This window comes from Onychostruthus taczanowskii, unplaced genomic scaffold, assembly GCF_017590055.1.
Source record: "Onychostruthus taczanowskii isolate IOZ18803 unplaced genomic scaffold, ASM1759005v1 scaffold65, whole genome shotgun sequence".
Lineage (NCBI taxonomy): Eukaryota > Metazoa > Chordata > Aves > Passeriformes > Passeridae > Onychostruthus > Onychostruthus taczanowskii.
In genome coordinates, this window is record NW_024504233.1 from 1569516 (window position 1) to 1595792 (window position 26277).

General features: G+C 40.6%; 1 protein-coding gene across 1 annotated transcript; it reads left to right on the forward strand.

Moving 5' to 3' along the window:
• Window positions 1–974: 974 nt before the first annotated feature.
• On the forward strand, window positions 975–5983 carry ZNF281 (zinc finger protein 281). The gene has a single exon (XM_041420782.1). The coding sequence runs from the start codon at window positions 1195–1197 to the stop codon at window positions 3811–3813; it is 2619 nt and encodes an 872-aa protein (XP_041276716.1). The 5' UTR covers window positions 975–1194; the 3' UTR covers window positions 3814–5983.
• Window positions 5984–26277: the final 20294 nt, after the last annotated feature.

Sequence of the window (26277 nt, forward strand, 5' to 3'; positions counted from 1 at the left end):
GTGCCTCTGATGTTTGCATTTTAAAACCATACAGAAATACAAAAGCTTTCGAAGTAAACACTCAATTAAGCAGAATTATATTTATATTTTATTATCCTCCAAGGAGGGCAGAGACTAGAAAGACAGTGGAAAAGGTCTCCTGATTAACCGAAGTAAGGTACTATTTCAAAATAACTTTATCTCATTTCTAGTATAAGGATGAATGATTTCCGTACGTGCAGCTCAGCCAATGAGCATCATCAAGAACGGGTGTTGCTGTGCCAGTGGGCCAAAGAATCCCGGCCGTGGCCCGGCCAGCTGAGCTGGTGACAGTTCTGTCCAGCCCGTCGGGCCGGGGCTGCACTCAGGGCTCCCAGGCGGCAGCTGGACAAGGCTGGCACCGCAGAGCGGCTCCGCAGCGTGTCCGTGGCAGGGAGCGTGGGAGCAGCGTGAGTCAAATGTGCCCGACGGGTACATCCCGCTAGAACAGCGGGAGTGTTTCAGGGAGCGGAGTGCCTTCGTTATCTCCGTGCCGTTACGTGCATCTCATCTCACTGGGTTGGGATCAAACAGCAACACCCTCGAGTCTTTGTTAAAAACCTCAATTTCAGCCTTTCTGCACCTGCCGCTTCTCGGCCCGGCTCAGGAGCGCCGCTGAGCCCGCAGCCGCTGCCCGCGCTCGGAGCTTCGCCCAGCCCGGGACCGGCCCTGCCGCGCGTTCCGAGCGGCACCTGCGCTCTGCTCCCGGGCTGCGCCCGTCGCGCCGCGGGCGAGCGGCGGTGCCCGGTCCCGTTATCCGGGCTGTGCCGGGGGCGGAGGCCGTGCCCGGCTCTGTCCGCAGGGATCCCGCGGCTCCCGGAGCGCGTCCCGGCGGCGCCGCCCGGCCCGGCCCGGNNGCCCGCGGCCCGTGCGGCCGAGGCTCCCAGCGTGCCGCGCGGCGCGCATGTGCGGCGGGGCGGGCGCTGCTAATTCCATTGTGGAGCGGACGCGGCGATATTTGTAACTGGCGGCGGCGGCGGGAGCCGTAAGTGCAGCCGGGCCGGGGCCGCCGCGGGCGCGGGGCGGGAGGCGGCGATGCGCCCGGGCGGCGGCTGCCGGGCCGCCGAGGGAGCCGCCCGCTGAGCCGGCGCGGTCCGGCTGGCTGGCGGGCGGGCGGGCGGCGGGTCCCGCAGCCCCTCTGGGCCGCGCCTCCTCTCCGGCCCGCCTTCCCGGGGGATGAAACTCGGCAGCGGCTTCCTCGGCGGCGGCAAGAGGGCGGCGGCCATGGAGCCAACGTTCCCCCCCGGCATGGTGATGTTCAACCACCGCCTGCCCCCGGTCACCAGCTTCGCCCGGGCGGCCGCGCCCCCCGCGGCGGCCCAGCACCCCCCGCAGTGCGTGTTACCTCCGACCGCCGCCGCCGCTTCCTCCACGGCGGCGGGCGAGCCCCCGGCGCCTCCGCCCCCGCAGGACGTGACTTTCAAGAAGGAGCCGGCGGGGGCTTTCCCCTCCGCGCCCTCCTCGCAGAGGAGCCCCTGGGGCTTCCTGCAGTCCCTGGTGAGCATCAAGCAGGAGAAGCCCAGCGAGCAGGAGGAGGAGCAGCAGTCGCAGCACCATCATCACTACGGGGGGCTTTTCGGGGGAGCGGCGGAGGAGAGACCCCCCGGCCTGGGCAGCGGCGAAGGAACCGGCCAGAGCGTGATCCAGGACCTCAGCCTTCTTCACCACCTGCACCAGCATCCCCACCGAGACCTGCTGCTGACTGGCAGAGGCGAGGGCGCTCCAGGCAGCGCGGGTGAGCCAAAGCACGACGCCCAGGTCAAGAAGGCAAAGAGGCCAAAGCCAGAAACTCAGGGAATCAAAGCCAAGCGGAAGCCGAGCGCTTCCTCCAAACCCCCCCTGGTGGGAGATGGGGAAGGTGCCGTCGCGTCCCCCAGCCAGAAACCTCACGTCTGCGAACACTGCAGTGCTGCCTTCAGGAGCTCCTATCACTTGCGCAGGCACGTGCTCATCCACACCGGGGAGAGGCCTTTCCAGTGCAGCCAGTGCAGCATGGGCTTCATCCAGAAGTACTTGCTGCAGAGACACGAGAAGATCCACAGTAGGGAGAAGCCTTTTGGGTGTGACCAGTGTAGTATGAAGTTCATCCAGAAGTACCACATGGAAAGACACAAGAGGACGCATAGTGGAGAAAAGCCATACAAATGTGACACTTGTCAGCAGTATTTTTCAAGGACTGATAGACTGTTAAAGCACAGAAGAACGTGTGGTGAAGCCATAGGTAAAGCAGGGGCTGGAATGGAGCCCGGATCATCCAATAGCATGGGTAGCTTGGCTGCGTTGTCTCAGGGAAATACAAGTTCCTCAAGGAGAAAAAGTAAAACAAAAAATACATCCACTGAAAACAAAGGAAGCAAGTGTAGCAGCAAAATCGCTGAATCTCAAGTTACAAGTAATGTGGCCATGCCAAGTTATGCAGTTGATATTCCTATTGTGTCTTCCAGTGGTGGTCTAGTTGGCACAGGCGTAGAAGAACTTCAGAAAAAGGTGCCAAAATTGGTCTTGAAAAAAACGAGCAGAAAACAAGGAGACAAAAATTACCTTAATTTTGTATCACCACTGCCAGATATTTTGGGGCAAAAACCACTGTCTGGGAAACAGAGTGGCTCTCTAGGCCTAGTAGCCAATACCAGTGTAGACTCTATTGGCCTTCTCCAAAGTACAGGTGGTAAACCGGGTCAAATAAGTAGCAATTATGATGATGCCATGCAGTTTTCAAAGAAAAGAAGATACTTACAAACTGCAAGCAGTAACAGTGCCTTTTCACTTAATGTCGGACACATGACTTCCCAGCAGTCCGTCATCCAGTCTCCGGGTGTTAGCGTTATGGATAACGAAGCTCCTTTATCTCTTATTGATTCAGCATCTTTAAATAATGAAATAAAGTCTTGCCACGACAAGTCTGGTATTCCTGATGAAGTCTTACAGAGCCTTTTGGACCAGTACTCTCACAAATCGGAAGGCCAGAAAGAAGATCCTTTCAGTATAACTGAGCAGCGTGTGGACTTGCACACCTCAGGAGAACATTCAGACATGGTTCAGGAAGAAAACTTGAGCCCTAACTCTCAAACAGTTTCAAATGATAAGGCAAGCATGTTGCAAGAATACTCAAAATACCTCCAACAAGCCTTTGAAAGAACAACCAACAGCACTGGTTTTGCTTTTGGGCCCAGTTTCCAGTTTGTTAGCTTGTCTTCAACTCTCCATAACCACACTCTGTTTCCAGACAAACAGATATACACTACATCTCCACTTGAGTGTGGCTTCAGCCAATCCGTTACCTCAGTATTGCCAACTGCGTTGCCAAAACCTCCATTTGGGATGTTGCTTGGCTCTCAGCCAGGCTTTTATTTGTCTGCTTTGGAGGCTTCGCATCAACAGTTGACTCCTTCTCAAGAGCTGGATGATCTCATCGATCCGCAGAAAAACTTAGAGACTTCATCGAACTACCAGTCAACATCTCAGAAACTGACTGGCCAGAAGGAACAGAAAAACTTAGAATCCTCAACGAGCTTTCAGATCCCATCTCAGGAGTTAACCAGCCAGATAGATCCTCAGAAGGACATAGAGCCTAGAGCAACCTACCAGATCGAGAACTTTGCACAAGCGTTCGGTTCTCAGTTCAAGTCGGGCAGCAGGGTGCCAATGACTTTTATCACTAACTCTAATGGAGAAGTGGACCATAGAGTAAGGACTTCAGTGTCAGATTTCTCAGGGTATACAAATATGATGTCTGATGTAAGTGAGCCATGTAGTACACGAGTAAAAACCCCAACCAGCCAGAGTTACAGGTAAGGTCCTCACTGTGACCAGGCTGTGGGGTCTTCTTAATGTAATTTGTTTTACTTTGACAACACTGCCATTGGAATGTTTCTACACGGTCCTTTTAAGAATAATGTAACATGCCCTTTCAATGCAACTTTTCATATTTAGTTTATTTTATTAGTGTGATTTTTTTAGCTCTGTTTATTATGGTTTTTAATCAAAAATCAATAGTTTTAAAATAGCGTTTTTGTTCAAGTGACAATGTTTAGCAATCAAATTTACATTATGTAGATTGTCAGGGAATAGCCCAAGATTTTAAAATGCAAAAAATTAACTTTGTTCCTAGGACTAAAGTTTATTCTAATTGCTTTACTCTCAGGAAAGTGTAATGAAGCATGGAATTCTATGCACCGCAAGTGTATTGGAACTTCCAATTTACAGATGATGACAAATATATCTCAGCTTTTTGAGGAAGGGATCTTTGACATTTCAAATTGCTGTCTCTTATGTCAGCTGATCTGAAAGAATTTTGCTACCTAAATCTTGTTGTTTTTAAAGTACTCCTGTTCTTCCAGGTGACGCTCATTCCAGGCAGGTGGAGCAAATATTCTCGGGTCTGCACGATGAGCCCAGCACGGTAGCTTTAATCTGAACAGTAATGTCCCCAGAACTTCTGTGTAAGACTGTAATTCCGTAAAGAGATTCTGTTGACACAAACTGTGAGAACAAAATGTGTGCAGCTGGTTCATGTCATTAGAACCCCAACTTGAAACTACAGTCCTAATCCAGAGAGGGTTTTGGGATACGTTATTTGTTACACACGGTTCAAAAAAGTCCATCTCCTGCTCTTCCCCTTTGCACATTCTTTTAGTGTAGAGAGTTCCCTCTATTTTATTGTGTTCCTGGTTCCTCTGGACTTGATCTTGGTTGTCTGCCTGCCCTGCCACCCCACCCCACCTCCCCTTCCCCATCCCCTTTTTTTTCCCCCTTTTCCCCTACTCTCTCTCATCCCAACGTAATAGCTAGCATTTAAAAAGATTTACATTCCAGAAAGTGCATATCTTACGATGTGCTTTCTGATGTCTCATGACATCAGGTGAACAATGAACACCCACCTGTTTTAGAACTATGTCGAGGTTTCCATGTACGATAAGAAATAATCTACTCCCAACTGTACGTAGTGAGGCCCCTGTCCTGCATCAGGATCAGCTACCACGGACCCCCGTGCCCAGCAGTGTCCCGCTGGTGTCACTGGAGCTCTTTACGAGAGAGGGCCTTGCAGCAGTTCATCATGGCAGGCTTTTAGGGCCCAAGGCTGCAATTCCATCAAAGGATTCTGGTGATGGCATCAACTACAAAAGTAAAACTTGAGTGGCTTGTTAATATCAACAGAACTTTTCTTTGGAATTATTGCCTTACTTTATGTATATTTTGTGGTACATTATTTATTATATGTGAATCCTGATGAATGCCTGTGGAGCCATGGAAACCTGCTAGAAATACTGGTGGCCATTCAAAGCTGCTGAAACGCAGTGGCACTGCTCTAAACCACTTTTTGCAAATGAATTTTTGATTAGTTTTTTAATGTAATTTTGGTGATGTTTATGATGATGGTTTTTTATGTACTCTTGGTGATGTTTCAGTCTTATGTACTTTTCTGTTGTCAGGAAGGTACCAGTGGTTGTTTGCAGTCTTATTGTGTAATCAGCCTATTACAGGCTTCCATGTATAATAAAGTTATTAACATTGTGCAAGTGTAAAACACTTCTGTTATGAAAGTGGTGTATTATTAAAGGAATTGTTACAAAAATCCTGGGTAATTTCTCCTGTTGTCCCTCACCACTATGAATAGAAACCTGAGCCCATTTGTGATTTCTTTTGCTAGTAAACTTTTTTTCCCTCCCCTCACTAACCTAGAGTTTGTTCTCATAGAATCTGTGTAACTCCATTAACTTTTTATTTATACTTGAATCTGTATTTCACGCTATTTCAGTTTAAATAATCAAACAACAACTGTTCTCTAAACACAGAACCCAGCCTGTTATCAGGGATGGAATAGTCAGTGACCACTGTGTTGGCTTTTTTAGTACCTTTTCTTTTGTTTTACAGAGGTTATAATTTACATTCTTTATATTGTGTGTAGTAGAAGTTGCATATGTATTGTTCTGGCTGTTTGCTTTAACTTAATAAAACCCATTATTCACAAAATCATAAAGGCATCACTTCTATTATCCAATCATGCTTTTCAGGACTTAGTAAGGAAACAGGAGATTAAATTTTGAGAAGGAATTTACTGGAAGGTTTTCAGTTTGTTTTCTTCAGTTTCCTTTTGAGTTAAATAATCAAAATGTGCTATTTTAGACATCAGGAGTCTAATTCATACCTTTAGCTTAACAAAACTTAACAGATTTTCCTGAAGTTAAAATGTTTATACAGCCTCATCTTTTGAAATCTGTGATTTTAGTAAAAAATATCTAGATTGCATATTAACTGCAAAGACTTCTTATAATTGCTGAAAGTTCAGAATGACAAATACATAATATAGTAACTTAATTCAAGGTAAAGATTGTAGAATCTCCTGTATCTGCTTTTTGGGGGTCTTATTTGGTTGTAATTTTCTCCTCACCCTCCTGTTAATTCCTGCATTATAATGAAAGTCATGTAAATGTAGTACTATAGCAGAATACTTTAAAAGCATTTTAGGTAATCTGAAGGTAGGTTGTGAATTTACTTAGTCTGTATTTTTCTTCAGCTTTGCATGTGTGTTTGAATCAAGGCAGTGACATGGATGAGAAAAATCCTTGGCACGTTGAAAAACAAGCACAAAAACCTTACAAAAAGTAAACATGGAATATGCTTGATGTCTAATATTCAGAATGTTGCAAGGAATAATTTAAAAGTATGATGGGAAAATGTAGTGCAATTTTATAAGCTCTTTGCACAACTTAGTCATTTCTGAATAGAGCAGAATGAAACATTTTTCCTCTTTAATATGGAGTTAAAATTTTATTGCAATGAAGGTAGGGGTATGTTAAAATTGCATGGAAATTGCATGGTTGTGGCTTTACCTGGTGCATATTTGAAAACTGCATAGTAGCAGTTAACCCACGTGAACTTTATTTAGGGATGTGTCAGTGAGAGAGGGAAAAGGGAAAGCCAAATGGCTTTTGAATTCATTTCCACTTTATTGCAAGGTTTAGTCTGTTGTTTTTAAAGGAGTTATGGGAGGGGAATGATAACCTGCTGCCTACCAATAACAGGACTGTAAAGATAATTCATAGATGTAATGGTAGAAAATGGTGCATAAACTGTTACACTTCCTCTTAGGGTAGTTCATATGACATTATTGCCTTGGAACCTAGTGCACTATGATACCTTGGACTGTGATTGCACCTCTGTGTCCCAAGCCACTGAAAGTGCATGTCTGACCTGCCTGCATATGATCTAGAAAAGCTACCTAAAATTTGCTGTAGTTCCTGAATCACTTCAAATGTATACAGACTTGTGGGAGAAATATTAGAGTAACTGAAATGAAAGGAGAATGAAAAAAAAAAGTGAAAACAGAATGGTGTGAAGGATATGTAATTTCAGGTTTATGGACTACTGATGAAGAAAAGTTGCCTCGTGAAGACCTTGAGAAGGTACTGAAATAATTCAATGTATTCTGTGAGTGGTTTTTTGTTGTTTCAATTGTTTGGTCTTCCCCTCACCCCCAGCATTATATGCTTGATAACAATGTATTTGTCTGAATGATGCTTCTGCTAGGTTTTTTCCCCACCAACTAGAACTCAGTCTTGTTCATGTGAGGCTGCTGTTGTGGCTGTGGAAATGTTTGTAACACCCGGGAAGATACATGTGAGAGTGTGTAAGTTACCAGCTTGATGTTCTAGTGGTTGAAGAGAATCAGGCCACTTTAAAATCAAAGATCCTGTTTACAGCCCCTGCTGACTACCAGCTTTAAACATTTGAGCTGTAATTTTCCAGTCTGTCTGTCTCATGCTCTATGCACTAACTTTCTCTGGGAAACTTCTGCAAAAATTGCCCATGTATTTCCTAAAATTAGATTAAGGAAGAAAACTTTCGCGTTCCACTGGTGTTTTCATCCCATGCTTCTTCAAAACCAAATCAGTATCATCCTCCCCCAGCTAGGACTTTAGACTGTGTTGATGGATGTCCCTTGTTGAATCACTGCTTGTGAAACCCGAGAAGTTTCTGGAAAATGCTTTTATATTCAGAAATGTGAAAGTTTGGTTGCTGTATCTCCAGAGATGATCTGTCCAGGACAATGCATCAGGCGGTTTCAGTCGTTTGGTATGTTAGCCCATGTGGCAATCTTTTTTCTAATGTGTTGTTGTCAGACTAGAATCTGTTCTTGCTGCTGGTATCAAACTGCAGTGTTCACTTCTAATGTTCTTCTCAGGTGATTTTTGTGCAATTTTTTTGTTTGTACAAGCACCTAGGAAAATATGGTTTCTATTGTGCACATCATTTGAAACACAGGATGCTTAGCAAATGAACAACTCTCATAAAATTTTAATCTGTGTTGTTTGAAACACATTTCTTGCACAGCCTCATCCTGCAGAGTCCTGCTTCATGCTCTGAGTGTCATCCTGCTCGATGTGGATACAAACAGCAAGGCAGTGTTGCTTGGAAGAAATTCTTTGTCAGCACTCTGTTGTACATTCGAGATGGGGTGAACTGAGGAATCAACAGAAGATTCAGCTCTGGCATTTTTTTAACTTATAAAGCTTCATTATCTTTACAGTAATGTGAATTTTTATATATAATGTACTGCTTTATTTTCATATTGATCCTTTTCAATATTTTGATTATATTAATTGGATAATGGATCTGGTAGTCTGAAATCCAAGGTTCTCCTTAGTAATGAGATGCTGCCACACTAGAAAGCTGTCTGTGTACTTGGTGACCTGGCCTGAAGTTTGCGAAAATATTGTGTAGCCAGATTAAAATGAAGAAAGAATTAAGAATATTTTTTATTATTATTTTAATACACTCTGTCTTACCTGAAATGTATCTTAAATTGTCTCTTCTTTAGTGCTAGAGTTAGCAAAACATTCTGTGAGCTAATGAGGCATGTAGTGGTCATTATGCAGGATCTGCAACAAGCAGATATCTGCAACATACAGAGATATTCTGTAGTAGCTCATGTGCCACCTTTGATGCTAAAATCTGCTTAATCTAAAACTAGGTTATTACCCACATATTCCTGTGTCTTGTTCAGAAGGATCCTTTACTTTGTGCTGTTGGCAAAAGATTTCATTTTCATTTTTATCTCAAAGGTTAAAAGGCTGGTTGTTTTTTCATCACAGCTTTCTCCCTACAGTGTGTACTTCTCTCTGTGCATGTACTCTGTTCCCACTGGATAGGTTGGAGTCTTGACTGGAATATGATGTGTGGGTGCTGGCCAGAAATTATATTGAGGATGGATCAGGCTGCTCAAATATTCTGAATATGTTTTTTTCTGAAGTGGGGAACAACACCTCACAGGTGGGAATGTTTCCAGATGGTAATGTATTGTGAGATGAGTGGGAATAAGATTGGGCTGAGACCTGCGTAGAGTAGAATTTACAAAGAAATCCAAGTGTAATTCGATGAGTGACAAGGTTTAGAATCACTTTAATTTGCTTTCCAGTAATGAGGCAATATATAGATGTGTAATAAAACATCTTGCATGATTTGCTGAGGTGCTTTAAATTCTAGTGGGTGAAATATGTCAGTGGATCTTGTTACCTCTTAAAGAAAATGATCTCTAGAATGAAAAATACATTCTCTTGGAAGCTGCTTGGTACTACTGGAAAATGAGACTAATAAGGAGTAGCTTCTTCAGCTGCAGAGGGCATTCACATTGTGTTAGCTATCTGCTTGGAATTCGGTCAGGCTGGTGGTAACACATTTACTTGTGGCAGCTCCTGGCCCCACGCTCTCTCCAGGGGCAGAAGGCACTCCCAGGGTCTTGGCAGAGACGTGGCCTGCCTTGTGCAGCTGGGCTCGGCCAGGGCTGGGAAGTGGGAGAGACAACGCAGCCAGCTCCGCTCCTTACGGCACTGAGGGCTTTGGAAGGCCTGCTCTTTGCAAGTACTGATTCACTTTGTGACACTGAAATGCAGAGAACTCTGCCAAAACTCTGCTAGCTCCGGTTTGGCCAGAGGTTTGAATGACCCCAGGTGTTATTCAGTAGTGATCAATGGAGATGTGACACTAAAACTATTTAACTTGTTTAGCTTAAGAAATCTGTGAAAGGTAGCTCAAATTATATCAGGTTCATGTACTCGGTCCATCAAGCCTTATAACTAAACATTTACACTTGGTAATCTTAGTGTAGAGTTAAGTCTGTATGAAATGTGTGGTTGATTTAAAAATTTACTTCATGAGCATTCTTAATTAAAACTTCTTTTCAGTCATTTAATATTAGTCTGGGGACATGAGAGTTAAACTAATTACTCTTTTTGTGTTGTTGGAACTTGGATTTTTGGAGAGATGGCAATTTTTGTGCAGAGACTAAATTTGATTATTTATTTTGGAGTTGAGAGACTTTAGAGTAAAAGTATTTTCATATTTTGTTTTATGTGCTTGTAGAAATCATACTTCATACGTGTTATCTTAAGAGTGGATGGCAAAGGGAGTAAGACTGATGAAATTATTAGTTTTTACAATTTTTAACACCATATTCTGATGCTTACGTGTTTTGTTCTTCTCACAATGAAGCTAAATTAAAATCTCTGAGAAAGAAGTCCCTCTAATATAGCATAATGAAGTCTTTAAATGGGTACAGTTGTAGGTCATCGTGAATAGGAATGCAGTGACCTTTGTCTTGACAATGAAGCTGACACAAGCTTCTCAGAGCTGTTCTTTTTTTTATTATTTCTCCGCCAGAAAGGACACAAATAAAACAGAGGATTCCCCTTCTCCCATCAGTGAACAAAATCAAAAGACTAGAAAATGTGTTGTAACTTGTCAGTTTGCAAAATCTAGGAATAACACTGACTTCTTTCTCAATATAGACACTGCTGCTGGAACAATTTGTGGCAAGGAATTGGGAAAGGAAGGAAAGTCTGCTTGACTGCCCATATGACTGGTAAAGGGCCTTCCAGTTTCTTAAGGTACTTTCTAATAGCCTGTTTTGGTTTTGGGATTCACAGCAGCAAGGTATTCAAAATTATTATTTGTACCTACTTACAGTTTTGTATCTAGAAAAATCACAAATCTTCCTGTCATTCATTTTACACTCACTTTTGCAGTACAGTGCAGGCTTGCAATGCACTGTGTTGGAATCCAGCAAGGCTTGACTTTCTTGGTGGCCCCTGTAAGAAATGAAGCACATAAATGTGGCTGTTTCCTATGGGGAGAAGCCATTGCTCTATCCAACTTCAGCAGGGGCTTGTGAATTGCAGTGCTCAGCAGTTTTCTTTAACCACAGAGAATCATCAGTCATTCTTAAATAATGGCACTACCTGCTACTTCAGGACTTTCTCAAGGCTTCAGCAATGTTGGTCTGAATTGTGCTGCCTCTTGTAGAGGAGAGGCCTGTGTAGCAGAGCAAACTCTTAACGTGTGCAGTCAAGGTAACAAATGGAGATTTGTTCCTTTTATAAGAAGTCATGTCTACAGGGCTGGTTCTCTATGATCAGATAATATTTATTTTTTTTATTTTTAGCCAAGGACTAAAACTACATGTTTTTTTTGAAGAGAAGCTTGTTTACTCAGTGATGATGAATGATATTCCCATAAGGCCACAGCCTGGGTGAGTACCTGGAACAGGTATTTTTATTGGGAATGTCCCTCTCTGAGAATATGCTTCATCACAAGGAGAAAAAGAAAGAAAATAAAAGTTTAGAGTTTGCGCATGTTATATCAGAGCTGTGTAAACTGAAAGAGTGAAACAGCAGTTAACATACAATATTACAAGTTTTTAAAACCTATTTCAGGAAAACAATACACTGATACCCTATAAATGGATCTAATGGACAGTGAGAAGTGACTTCAATAGATGAAAGTAAAAAGGTATGTGGGACAGTATGTTAATGATTGGCTAGAAATATTTAACTTGTTTTCTAAAAGTGAACAGACTTACTCATAAAGCTTACTTAATAAACTGGAACATGACCAATTTGATGCCAGAACAGCAGTGTGCCCTCATGGCAAAAAAGGAGTCCAGCAGAGCCACAGGGATGAATAAGCACCTGGATTCTCTTTGATAGTAGGAGGGGCTGAGAGAGCTGCAAGTGTTCAGTCTGGAGAACACCAGGCTCAGCCAGGATCTCATCAATGCCTACAAATACCTGAGGAGAGAGAATGAAGATGATGCAGCCAGACTCCTTGCAGTACCACCCCCTGACAGGACAAGAGGTAATGGGCACAAATTAAAACACATGAAATTCCACAAGAAAATTACTGGGAGGTTGTCAAACAGAGGAGTAAGTTGCCAGAAAAGTCAAGGAATGTCTGCCTCTGGAGATATTTGAAGCCCAACTGCACATGATTCAGGACAGACTACTCTACCTGACCTGGCTTGAGCAGAGGATTTGGGTAAAATGAACTCAAGAGGTCCTTTCCAACATCAATAATTATGTGATTCTCTCTAGTTTTGTTTGATTGGTGGTCTGTGCCAAACAGCATCAACAGGTTCCATGCTGAAGGGACAGTGTCTCTAGGAAGTAGTACAATGATGTGTGTGAAAGTGCATTGTTTGATGGGAAAAATGGGCCCAGGAATTCACAGTGTTGCTGGGACTCCTGGTAAGTAGTTCAGTGTTTCTGATGTCTGGCTTGGGCACTTGAGTCTGCATTAACTTGCAGGCCTTTTCCATGGCCACTCTTCCTTGGACTTTTTTTAAAGATGAAGAAGAAAAGATGGTGAAAGTGTTGTGAAATAAAATGTTTGCTGTTTCTATTAAATACAATAAAAAAAATAAAATATGCTATATGTAATTTTTTTTTGTTTATTTGTTACTTTGTTTTACTAACTTTCCTCCTCTCATTTCTTGTTAACTGTTGAAGGTTACAAAAAGGAAACATCTAACTGACACTACCTGACTCAGGAGATGATAATTGCTTTTTCCCTCTTCTCCTCAAAGTTAGCTCAAATGGCCTGACTTGAAGCTGCTCCTGCTCAGACCTCATGCAGAGCAAAGCAAGCAGCTTCTGGTTTTGGTTCAGACTTTTGACTTGAAATCTTTCTTCTGGAGAAAGGCCGGCGCAGAGCATTATCTTATCAGGCTGTTGATAAGTTGTAACAGCATTAGGCTCTGTCAGGCATTGCTGTCAGCTGTTGTTCTGGTCACGGGCTCAGTTGTTGCAAAAGACTGTCTTGAAAGGGTGAGGCAGATTTTTTTTTAACAGAAAGCAAAAAATGATTAAAAAGGATAGGGATTAAAATGTATACAGTGAAGGGATGACAGCAGGAATGCGAGTTTTGTATTCCAGATGTCTTTCAAAGCTTAATCAAAGCTGGATATTATGGTGATGTAATTGGGGTGTCCTTGCTGGGTCTGGTCGGGCTGTTCCTCAGCATCAGGGCAGCAGTGCTGAATGGTGCTGCAGTCAATCCTGAGCTTCCATGTGGTGACAGTGGTCAGTTATAATGAGAAGTTTCATAATTTTCACACCTCTACTGTAGATCTAGTTTTAAGTAATGGCTTTTAAGAGAGCTCAGCATTTTTCTGACATACTTGCAACAGGCCTTTCTTTTCTCTGCTCTACACTTCTTTTGTTTGTTAGACTTGATTTCATCACAGACCTTGGGTTTTATCACAGAGTGTTGTTTGGACTAACTCAATATTTCCATCTTCAACTTTTCTGGCTTCTATAAACGGTGAGTCTTTGTTGGTTTATGCTTACAGATAGATGTTTTCATGCTTTTAAACCCCTCTTTGTACATACTCTGTGTATACTGGTGTGTATTTATTTCTCAAATATGCATAATGTAAATGCAGTAAAAATTTCTGTGAAAATCCCTGTTTCTCTGAGATGTTGCAATAGAAAGATGTTATATTTTTAAAGGGTAGGTACTGGAGTAGTGTTTGTCTAAAGAGTTAGAGGATATTATCCTTTTGGACATGCAAAGCCATATTATTGCTGAATGCTGTGATTATTGATTTTTATGAAACTTCTTGCCCTAATAATGTGGGAAGGCAGCCCTTTATTCATGTATGTCAGTCTACAATTGCTGAACTTAGGGGGATTTTTGGAAAATATTAAACAACTAGCCTGATGACAGATTTATGGCTTCAAGTAATCTTGATATTCTTCTACAACTTTTCTGTATGTATTTTTCCTTTTTTTTGTTTTGGTTTGGTCTTGATTTTTTAAGATAACAATCTGAGAAAACAGCAAAAATGCTCCAAGGTGGACTTTCTGTTGGGGATCACCCTCTGGCTGAGTAAGTGGGTCTGAAGCCCTCGGATGAGAAGGACCACTGACATTTGAGCTAGAGGGTGACTGATGACAGTAGCTGGTTTCACCCTCCATGGAACAGGACCAGGGGAGAACACACCTTTGGAGCTGTTTTCATGGCAGATGCAGATACCTCAGTAATGGTGTACTTGGTAATGCTGCTCTTTTGAGTGGGCTAACAAGCAGAAACTCAAGAGGATGGACTCTTGTTATCTTGGCCTTGACCCTTGTTCCAGTCCTGCTTCTCTTTGTGCACTTAACTCACTAAGCAAATACCAGCTGTCTCATTCAGATCTCCCTGCTCTACAGGTCTCTGCCTCTCTCTTAGCTCCTGCTTTGCTATTTCCATTATCCTATGTGTACCCTCCTTCAGTCCTAATCTTGTTATTTCTGCTCCTGCATTCCTTGACTGATCAGTTCCTGCATCCTGCCACGTTCTGTCCTTCCCTCCTGTCCCAGATTCCTTGTCTCTATGTGTTATTTCCCTTTAGATTTTATTTCTTTGCATGAGATGCAGAGGATTGATATTTACTTGCCATGTGGATGTCTTGCTGCTGTTGGTATAAAGAGCTGTTGTAACTGGCCTTTACAGGAAGAGCTTGGTTTTACCCCTCTTGGCAGGGCAGGAGGCACATATCCTAGCCCACTGGAAGAATAGGACCAACTACAGTTTTTCAGAAATTTATATCATGTGGATGAATTTAGGTAGATTTTCTTGACCACACGCCGTAGTATACACCTGTGACACAAAGGATACATTCCTCAAATGGATACATATCTTCAAACTCAGTCATCTTTAGGAGTACCAGATTGCCTTTTTTTTTTTTTTTTTTTTTTTTTTATGATAGCTAAGACAATGTATTTTCCATTAGCATTCTTCTTGGAAATAAGCAGGGCTTTCTGAATAACTAATGTATATATTTATTTTCATGCACATGTGTGCACAAGAATGCATCTGATAGTGTCAAATGTGGTTGATGAAAATGTGATCAGCTTTGCAATCAGAAGTTTGACAACAAGATTGTGAAAGGTTTTGGGATAACATTTTAGAAGGCAAAACTATACACTGTTAATTAGAGTAGATCAGTTGAAATAACATTAAAGGTAATGGAGATGGACAGAACTTTTCACAACTGAAGCATCAGGAATTACATTGCCTTGGGCAAGCAATGTTACCAGATAAAATAGGTAGTTTATCTGTTACTGCAGTTTCCTTATTCCTTAGAGGAGCTAGTGCTGCAAATTATCCAGTTGTAATGCAATAATCCATCAGACATCTACTCCTTTTGAAGGCTATTTAATTGAATGAACTGCAGTATAAACAAGTTCTATGGTTACATATATGAAAGTCCCAGAAGGATGTGACTTCCTTATTCTGTTGCCTTCCAAACCAATTTTTTTTTTTTTTAATTTGCAGTGGAGAATTTTAGAAGGATATTTCATTGTAGTAAACATTTAATTGTTCTAAATATCTTTATGTAAATTAATTCCAAATATTCCAGCCTTTAAAAATATAATTGGAGTTGTATGGAGGGCATTTAGGAGAGGCACCTTCTTCTTCCAGTGGTAGCTGCAGCCAGAAATTAGTTTTGGTTTACATGTTAAATTGGTAGTGTTGCTTAAATGAACCACTCTCAACCTGCAGGGAATACTGAGCAATAGTTTTGGGAAGTGTAATTGGAACTGCCCAGATAATTAATTGAATGCTTGTACAGTTTTTTCTCACTGATAAAGAAGATGCAAGCATTGATGAAGAAAACAATTGCACTTAAAATGTACTTTAAAAACCATTTTAATAAAACTTTCACAGTTATTTTGAGTTGAACCAAATTAACTTGGCTTAAGTTGAGGAGTTGTCTATTTTGAGCTAAAGGGGAATCACCTTCACATATTGCAGATGGACCACAGGGAAAATGTTATGGTTTTAATGTAAAAGTTTGTCATAAGCTAAAGCAGTGCATCACATGCAGTGGAACATACACTTTCCAGTCTGTCACAAGCACTGTCTTGCTGACTAGTGCAGAGTGTAAGAGTATTGTAAGCAAACTTGGTAGCAAATGGTATTTTTTATTTCACCTTTTTTATGATGAAAGGACTAACAGTTTGCACAGTCTTGTGTTCTGGGGCTGCATTTTGAATGCTCCAAGGCGGCACAGTTACTGAAAGAAACCAGTCTGCCTTCCGCAGTCCTTGGCTGCTTGCTCTCTCCAGAAAAAAAAAAAAAAAAAGAGAGAGAGAGAGAGAGACACGAAAAAAGACAGCTTATTTTTCATGTAGATAATACATTTAATCCCATTCTTTGCAGCTCACAAAAATACTTACCCCTGCACAGGTGTGCATGGGGGCACTAAATAGGACAGAGCTAGTGTTTTTTTGTGAAAAACTTGATTTAAATTGATCATCAACATGTTTTTCCATTAGTTTAATTGCTGATTGTTTCTGTTCTTTCATTGTGCTCTATCTAGAACTTCAGGTCAGGAGGTCAAGTCTGCTGGCATTTTCCTGTGCCTTCAGAACAGCGTTGCCTCTGGCCCATGCATTCATCTCCCCATGTGTCATGCTGTTAGTGCTTTCTCTGCTCTACTCACTTTAAAAGCACTATTTATGGGTTGAGATACTCCCTCCAAAACATAAACATGAATAATTGAATTTATATGTGACATCAGTGTAAGTGATATAAACATATGTAATTGTGTACAGTATGCTAGGAAAGAATTATTTCAGTTATAATGCCTGTCATTTCTAGCTGATTACACTGTGTTTTTGCTAAATTCATCTAAAAGGGAAGAAATGGCAGAGAGCTTCTTTTGCAGTTGACCTTTTGAAAGTTGCTGCTTGATGTATGCACAGATTTTTCACTTCTGACAAGAAGAAATCCTGTGTTGTCCTCATTTATAATGTATAGAGCTCTTTTTCCATATTTATACTATTTAAATAAAGAATACTGTGAGTTCTCAGAAATGTGCCATTCAAGTGAGAATGATGGTGCCCAGCCTTCTGCATGTGCAGTTTGGAATATGGTGAGGATCCTGGTGGCTTAATTACTGTGCTGCTGCTTTTCTGATCAATGACTGAAACCTTGACTTCTCAGACAACCAAAGACCATCTGAATTTCATTGTTTCTAAGGACATGCACAGCTTTGACAGGTCAAGAGCGGGAAAAAATTAACTGACTTCTGGCTAAAATTCACTAATTCCTCAATTGCTCTTTTGAATTAATCAGATCTTCTTGCTCAGAGAATATCTTTAAGTGTGAGAAACAGTAACTTCTAATTCTTCAGTCATTGAGTTTTATTTAGACAATACATTGGTAGAAGTTATAGAGTCAAAATATATCGTGGAGCTGGATCCTCCACAACTTGGCACCTTTCTGAATTCCACTCAAGAAGCACTTGAGTCCATAGTTAGGACAACTACTAACAGTTTAATTGATTTCTTAAGAAAGGGGATCTCTGAAGGTAATAGGGTCTCTGAAAAATGCATTGATTAAAAAATCAATCTCACAGCTGCATAATTTTATATTCTAGTTGGATTTATATGTCTGGAAGACTACTTGGTTGTTCTGTGGGCTCTGATGCTGGGAGTTGTTAGATGAATGCACAAGCATTATTGGTACTGGCTGTGCATGGCTGGAAAGCCTTCTGCAATTTTCTACTTTTAAAATTCCTGTAGGTTGTTTAGCTCTTAAAGTACAGCATATACAGTATCACAGCATCCCAAATCAAACTTACCTTGCTGTATTTTCACCTCAAAATCAGATTTTGTTTACAAGACTGTATCAATAAGCTTTTTGAAGTTTTCGGTTTGACCTTTTTTTATCATCTTACACTAATATAGCACTGCAATATTTAGGATTACAAATGCAGCTTTATTTAAAACAAACAGCTTTCAGTGAAATTGCATTACTTTTCTACTACTAAACTCAGATTTATATGTGAGGACTAGAACACTGAAGGTCTCAGAGTCCAGTGTTATAAATGTGAATGTTTCCAGTAGCTAATATTTATGCTTTTTCTTATTTTCTGAAAGGTAATATTACTTGTTAGATACTCATAGTGAAGAGTTGAATATCCTTTTCTTTGTATGAAAGTGTAACAGTCTTCTCTGACTGATTGTGCAGTCATGACATAGCTGAGGTGAAGATCCAACTTCAAACATTGCAAGATAAATCATTTCCACATTCTTGCTTAAGTGGCTATTTTAGTGTAGAGAAGCACATTTTCTGTTGAGTGCTAATGCCACTGTCTCCTTGACCCAAGGTCTTAACTATTCTGAGCAAAGTGGATTTGGTACTTAGCGTAAGAAAGAGTTTGCAAGTAAAACAGTTGTGCCATGTGGAAATTTTGAAATTTCTGTAACTTGTGGGGTTGTCCACTGATAAAAGCACTGATTGAATGAAGCATACTTTATACAGAGAATTAATAGACATATTCTCCTTTCTTATTTATAGGAACTGGAGTGGGTGGCTGGGATCATGGCTATGTATAGGACTGTGTAAGGGACCTCTGAGAAGGGTGCATGTTTCTTAAGTTATTGTTTTGGCCAGCTGCTCTGCCCTTGTTTTCAGCAATGAGATCTATTAGCATGAGGCATTTTGCTAAAAGGGGAGGAAGTAGGAGTGTTTAATGTTGCTTAATGGAAACATGACTGTAGTTTTATCTTAATTTTGCTGTTTGAGGGCAGTCTGGCAATTAACTCGTGAGAAACAAAACCGTGGAATTATATTTGTAGTCTTAGCAGATTAATCTCTGGAATTTTGTTAACTAACAATGCTGGTTAAGCTTCAGTAGCTTTATTGCCACTAGGAATATACTGGTGTTAACTACAGTCAGCTACATTTAACATGAGTTCAGGCTATAGCCATTTCTGCTTTCAGTGTGCCACCTTTGAGATGTGTTGCTGCTTTCAGTCTGAGTTGCCATTTCTGTGTCATGATGTTCCCAAACCCACTGGGCAGTGGCAGTCTCTTTACAGAAGAGCCTCTTCTGCCCCGGGATTGTCCCAGCTTGTGTCAAATTTTTCCACAAATACTGAGAGGCCTTGAATATCTGAAAGGCTTTCTACATTTCAAAGAGGAAGAACATTTGCAGAAACGTGGAGTAAGTATATGCAATTATTCTGCTATTCTTTTGGCTGCTTCTTTTTAGTGGCTGCATAAGACAATTCTAAAACTGAGCATTTATGTGGGAATAAAAACAAGGATGCTCTTGCCCTGCTGCTACCTGGTGATTCTCTAATTATTTTTCTAACACAACTGTCCAGCTTTATCTGCCGGCATAGAAGGAGCATGGGACAAAGGTCTCTGTCTGCTTCATGCTGTTCCTGCCTTTTGCAAGAGGAGTCTTGCATCTCTCAAAGAGATGAGCTATTTTTTGGAAAAGCCTTTCCTATTTCTATTGTTTCCTCATCTCAAAAAATAGACCGTAAAAGATAGATGGCATTTGCCTTTAAATTAATTTTGCTGGGTTTAATTCAAGCAGCAACTTCAGTGACTGTTTATCAAATACCATCACACTGCTTACTTTTTAAAGGAAATGGAAAAAGTGTCTGAAACAAAGGCATTTGAAATGAAACACTCAATAATCACAGTATACCAAGATCTTACCTACTGGAAATACTCTGTGTCAGTGTTAAAAATAAAACATAGACTCATTTAGTCCTGAGCATTTACAAGTAAATTGTTTGAAACTGAAGAGAATGGATGGAAAATTAGTTTTCCTGGGAAATAAACTTGGGTACTTTAATTTTTGCTTCTTACAATAAGTATTTTAGTAGTGTGCATAATAAATGTAAAGTTGTTATTTAGTAATGTGAACAATAATGTCAGCAATAATAAGGATGGGTAATGACAGTCCAACAGCATTTTCTGGCTGAGGGTACCAAAGGACAAACTGTTATTACTCTGCAGTTGGTAAAGTATTATATATATATATTTTTTTTTTTCTCCTTCTCACTTCCTCCAAGCTGCCTGTCAATTCACTGTTACTATGCTCGTTTATGTCAGTACATTATATGGTGAACTAGAAAATCTACTCATGAAACTTGCAGCTGCATTAAAAGAATTTGTTTAAAAGAGGAATTCCTTACTGGCTTTACAGGACTCCCCAAAGGAATCAAACATTCATGGATATGGCAAGTAGCTACGTGGTAAAGCATAAGGAAACATAAAGTGTAAGTATGGAATATTGAATCCGGAAAAGTAAAAGCAAGTGTGGTGTACGTTTTGTGTAATAAACATCTTTAAGGGATGCCAAGTGGCCATAGAAAAGTAACTCAGTACCCTGCTTCCCTTTCTACCCCTCTTCAGTTCATATGTACACACAAAATTAAATTCTACTGAGTGAAAAAAACTCAATGCTTTTTTTCCCTTTGGAAACATATTTAATGACACTTGCCTAGCTGCTTGGTATTTCTAGTCTTTCTTTTCCCTCCTTGAAATGGAAAGATTTCCACAGTGTCTGCAGTTGTAGGAAACATGACAAAACGGTTAGGTAATGGTTGGACACAGTATGCTGAACATATAAAGCTTCATGTGACAGCATAAGGTATTAGCTGCAATTGAAGATAAATGTATATTCACATATTCTGCATACTAATTGGTGAGGTGAGCTAGCATCTCCCATATCCTTCCAACCTGAAAAACGTTTTCTTTAAAGTGGGATTGCAGTGGTGGTTTGCACTTAAATTTAAGATGGTTTTATATTTTTATTTTTATATTCCTTTATTCTAACAAGAATAGTTGATACGACACAGGACAGATTTCCATGTTTTTACCTGGAGGTGCTTTTAGATGTATCAGATCTTTTTATTGTTCTTTCAATTAAACAGTGAAATACGAGTTAAGAATGGGTTGCGCTGCAGGATGAGTTTACAATTCTCAGGTAGCTGCAGGTCAGTTGCATGAAAACTATTTTTGATAATTCTGTCAGTGTGGGGAAAATGTATTAAAGGAATAACTGGTATTTCACAAAGTGTTTCTGAATATACAAAGTATACTTAGTGTTAATTTACATATCCAACTTTACAGGCCTTTCATCATAAAGATTTTTCTTTTAAAATTGGTATTTCCTTTCACCATTGTTCTGAAAAGGAAGGGGAAAAAGAAGTCTTTGAAGTAAGTATCTATAGTTGCAATTAGTGTGGACTGAGTTCAATGTAACACAGAAGCAACATCATCTCAAACTGGGACACAGAGGAGGAGACATAGCTCATAAAGTACTTGGTGCAGTCAAAATATTTAGTTTGACATTTTTCTTGCTATAGCTTTCAAGGCTTTGATCTCCTTGCAGAGAAGATGGAGATTTGCAAAGGGCAAATTAAAGCCTAAATATTTAGTAAACCTTATGGTACTTAGAACAATTTTAAAAATGGAGCATTTATTAATTGAACATTACCACTAATTATTAGTGTGAATAAAAGCATGATTAGTTAGGCTATTATTTAATAGTTTTAGCATCTAGAAGAACCTCTTAAAAATTGTTTTCATGCTTGTCTTAAATGCTACCCTTTTTTCCCCCTTCAGATATATTACAGTAGTACTAAATTTGTATGTTTGCAAATGTAGACTCTGAATTTCCTTTCCAGCCTTTTCTCTATAGCTTCTTGCCTTCTTGCTTTCTGCTTCACTCCAGTTACCTTTTTCTTACCCTGAATCATTGTCTGTTAATTGTTCTTTGTTTCTCTTCTGGCCCATCTATGACTGTGACCTTTAACACACAAAGAAGGACAATTTCTTCTTTTCTGGTGTTATAGGTTTATGTACAGGACTGTGATTGTCTTTACAGAGAAACTACCTCCTGTTGGCTTCAACCAACTAAAAGCTTTGTATTTAAATTCTTAATTAAGACTTCTGTGCATGTAAACTTTTTCTCTAAATCATACACCTCCCATGTGAAGAAAATGCTCGCTTGCAGGATGCTGCCACTGCTATTTCCCTTTGACTGCCTTGTAGGGATTTCACAGCCTTTAACTTTCTCACTGTGGGAGATGACTGCAGTGCATGGTGGAAGGAAGCACTGGGGAGCTGAGTAGCTCTGGCTTTAAAGCCAAGTCAGCTGTGTTGTAGAAGCTAAAAGCAAAAGCTAAAAGCAAAAATCAGCAGTGTGGTGAAAAGAAATTGATGTCTGGAAGAAATATTATATCTGTGGTGGTTCTGTGACATCACCGAACAACTGAAATAAATGTTTGATAGATGTGTCATGAGGGCAACCCAACATCTTAATTAGAGGAAGTTCAGATTTGTTTTAATAGACAAAAAACCAGATTAGATTACTTCTTCATGACGCTAATTACAGGTGGACAGCAGTTTCTCATGCTAAAGTGATTCTTTAAAGAAATGTATTCTGGTTAACTTCTTTCCCCTTATTGCTTGAAATTTTCTTTTGCATTGTCGCTTGTAGCTTTGACACATTAATTGAAATAATCTAATATTCTTAGGATCTGTCTCCTCGGAGTGGCTAACCTCTGCTGTTTTAGAGGAACATACTCCATGCAGATGCTCAGTGGAAGCATCTATTTTTCTTTTGGTTGCCTCAAAATTAATTTTTTATGTGTGTCCTCCTCCTTTGTAAAGTTCAAGGTCAGTTTTATTAAAAATAATTGCGTGATTCAAATCTGTGACTCAGTGTTTTGCCAAGCCCATCAAAACAGAAATGGTAAGGCCACCACAGGAGTCTGCCTGGGGTTAACATCATCAGTGTGTGAAACAGGCAAAGCTTCAGTATCCAAATATAAACAAGGGTCTTGGAAAATCCTCAGCAGAGGAAAATGGGCTGTTTGTCAGTTTTGTAGTGTTTACATGCTTTTCCTATTGTGACAACAGAGTTTATTTCCTAAAGCCCGTTTAACCCTCAGCATCACTGCTGTTAACCCGAGGGGCTCCAACACCGCCCTTGAGGCGCGCGAGGGGCTGAGGTGGGGCATGGTGTGAGGGCCGCCCTCATGGCGGGGGACTGAGCCCTGCCCGGGGGACTGAGCCCTGCCCGGGGTCTGAAAGCTTTCGGGCCCCGCGTGTCCCCGCCAGCCGGCGGGCAGGGCCGATCCCGGGCCGGGCTGTGCTCCCGCTGCCCTCAGAGCCCCCGGCCCGGCCCCGGCCGGCTCCCCGCTCCCGCAGCGCGGCCTGCAAGGCGCGGGGAATGCTGTGAGGCTGCGGGTGGTGCCGGCCCTGCCGAGCAGCTGCGTGGGCAGCAGGGCCCTTGCGCTGCCAGTGAAGTGCTGAGGGATGAACACAAGCCGAAGGGTTCAGCGTTCCAATTTCTCTTCCTCTTTGCTGACTTTGAGGCTCCGAATACGGTATTTCCATTGCGTCTTCTTTCCAAGGATTTTTTGAGCAAGCGTAAAGCCTCGTTCATTCCTTGAAAGTAATCAGATTCAGCCTTCTGCTGAATGAACATCCTAAGGCAGATTTACGAAATAGTCAACAGATGTGTGTTCCCTGCCATCAAATGGGAAAGCAGTTATGGTTGTTTTCTTTCAATTTTTTGGTTTATTTTAGGTTTTTTTTTTTCCCCCTCCCCCCTCTCTGGAGGGAATTGGGAGTTTCCATGAAGTTGTGTTTCAGTATTCTTTTAAAAGAATACTTTTTATTCCGAAAATTCATGTTAGGCAATTCCTCATTTTGCACTTCTCTGCCAAGAAACACGATTTCTTAATGAAGCTTGTACCGTCTGTTTTTGTTTCAAATATTCATCGTAATTGAATCCCGTGTTATCAGAGTGACTGTACTCGTTGCCAGTCACTAACAAGGTACATAGTTTGCTGACATCTGCATATGGATAGGTTTGAAACTTGTTGTGTCCTGTAATCACTCCTCCTCAAAGAAAAGGCTTGGTGAGGAATGAGCCCTCAGGAGCTGATGGCATTTATGGAGGGGTCGTCAAAATTCCTTTAATAGTCTTATTCACTGGAGTCATAGCCTACGGTTCTGTCTTAAACTCTGAGTTTTGCAAGTTTTGCTCAGCTTTAGAGCATACTGTTATCAAGTCAAGGGTTCTTAGAAGGTTTTTTTTTTTTTTTTTTTTTTTGGGGTGGGGTTTTTTTTTTTTTTTTTTTTTTTGGGGTGGGGTTTTTTTTTTTTTTTTTTTTTTTGGGTTGTGGTTTGTTTTTTTGGTTTTTTTTTTTTGTTCCATTTTGTTCTGATCACTTCAGTCCTTTCCACCAGCTAGGCAGTGCTGTGGGGTATTTGTAGGTTAAGCTGATCATTGTATCCCGGTGATAACAGAGTTGTTTATTTTCCATATCATGATGATTCTGGATGTTATTCTTTCACTCCAGGGCTTACAGTTCAAGGGGAGAATTTTATTGCAGAAATGATAACTTTCAGGTATTGCTTTAGAATTGAGTTTGTGGTGGCTCAGATGTTTTAGTATTTAAATAATTCCATTTAATTATGTATTTTGTAGAAATGATTACTTAGTTGTAATTTCAACTCTGTTTTTCTCATTCCTTAACTGAAAAGAATTTTGCAGATGACGTTTGATTTTTTTTATTAATAATTATAGAATGGTTAGAGTTGGAAGTGACCTTAAACATCATTTACTCCACCTCCAAATTACTTGTGAGAATATGCAAAATTTCTGCTCAGGTGACTGGGGAGAAGCTGAACAACTCTTGACGTTCCTGTTTTCAGCCCCAGGTAAGGGAGAAAGAAATGTGCTTCGTGTCATGAAGCAAAAGGAACTGCAGTGTTTGAAGAAGTGCAATGAACCTGGTAAATTATTGTCTTGATACCACTATATGTAAAAGTGAAGGAAAATTAAGAAAAAGGTGTTGGAAGCTCATTTAGCAGGGTCCATCTAAGTGTGATTTCCAGCCTGCTGAGTAAAGAACCCTGATAAGCCCAGATTGTCCTTACCCTCCCTCTGCTACTGAGGTTAGGAAACTGCAGCGAGGGAGATGTGATGATGCTGCTCATTAATTTTCCAACAAATGAGCTGTTGAAGATAGATAGGAAGTAACCCAGGGTTTTGTTTTGTATTTATATATTTTTTAATCTTTAATATCGGCATTTGAACTTGTTTCAAGTAGTTACAGATATAACTCACAAATGGTTCAAAAATTATTTCTCTTTTCTTTCTCTGAGAAGTATGATCTTCAAGCAAGGAACTTTTCTCTACTTTTTCTTTAATTTTTGGTTTTTCTTCCTTTACTCTTTTTGACCTGAATATCTGGGCCAGCCATCTATTATTTTGGAGTTCTAAACAATTTACAGTGGTGGTGTAGCTGTACAATATATGTAAACTGTGTGCCACAGGTTGAGAACAATTTTATTCCTGTATTAATTGGCTTGTAATTCCAACTAAGCTCTGTAGAATTTAAAGTAATTTAAAGTAAATGTATTATCATTTCAAAAGAATGCATCCTGCAGAGGTGTGTAATATTGAATATACATTCCCATGCATGAAAACTCCTGGAATCCTTTGAGTCAAAACTGCCATTGGCTACATCTTTGTTTTGGTGGGTTTTTTTGGTTTTTTTTTTTCCATTTGGTGGAATTTGCAAGTTTCTCTCAGCTTTAGAGACTGTTGTAGTGTTAATTTAAAAGGTGTAAATAATAGCACTAAAAGGATTCATTTGAAAAGACCGTAAGTTAAATCATATATTTGCTATGAAGTTTTATTACTAGATGTTTAATCTTGGACAGATGGAAAAAGTGGTGAGTGAGTTACCTGTTTTCTCTGGTTTGTTTGATTACTGAGTTAGGGAGCTGTCTTCCTTTTGCTACTTACAGTCCTTAACACACATTATGTATTCTACTACTGTTGTGGAAAGCAAAACTGGAAATAGAGGGTAGTGGATCCTTTGCAGCTTCTGAGCAGATGATTCTCTAAATAAACCAGTGGTTAAAATAATTTGAAGCAAGCACTGTTTCACTTCTACAGCCAAAAGAATGGTGACTGTTGTCATGAGCATCACTGAAGAAGAGGTATAATGTGTATGTTTGGGAGATGTTCCAAAGATTCTAGAGCAGAAAATAGAAGTTGCCTAGAAACATTTTGTGTGAAGCCAAGTTGGAGTCCTGAAATGGCGTTCTTTATGCCTAATAAGTGTTGATGTAATTTTTTTTTAATATTAAACATTGCTT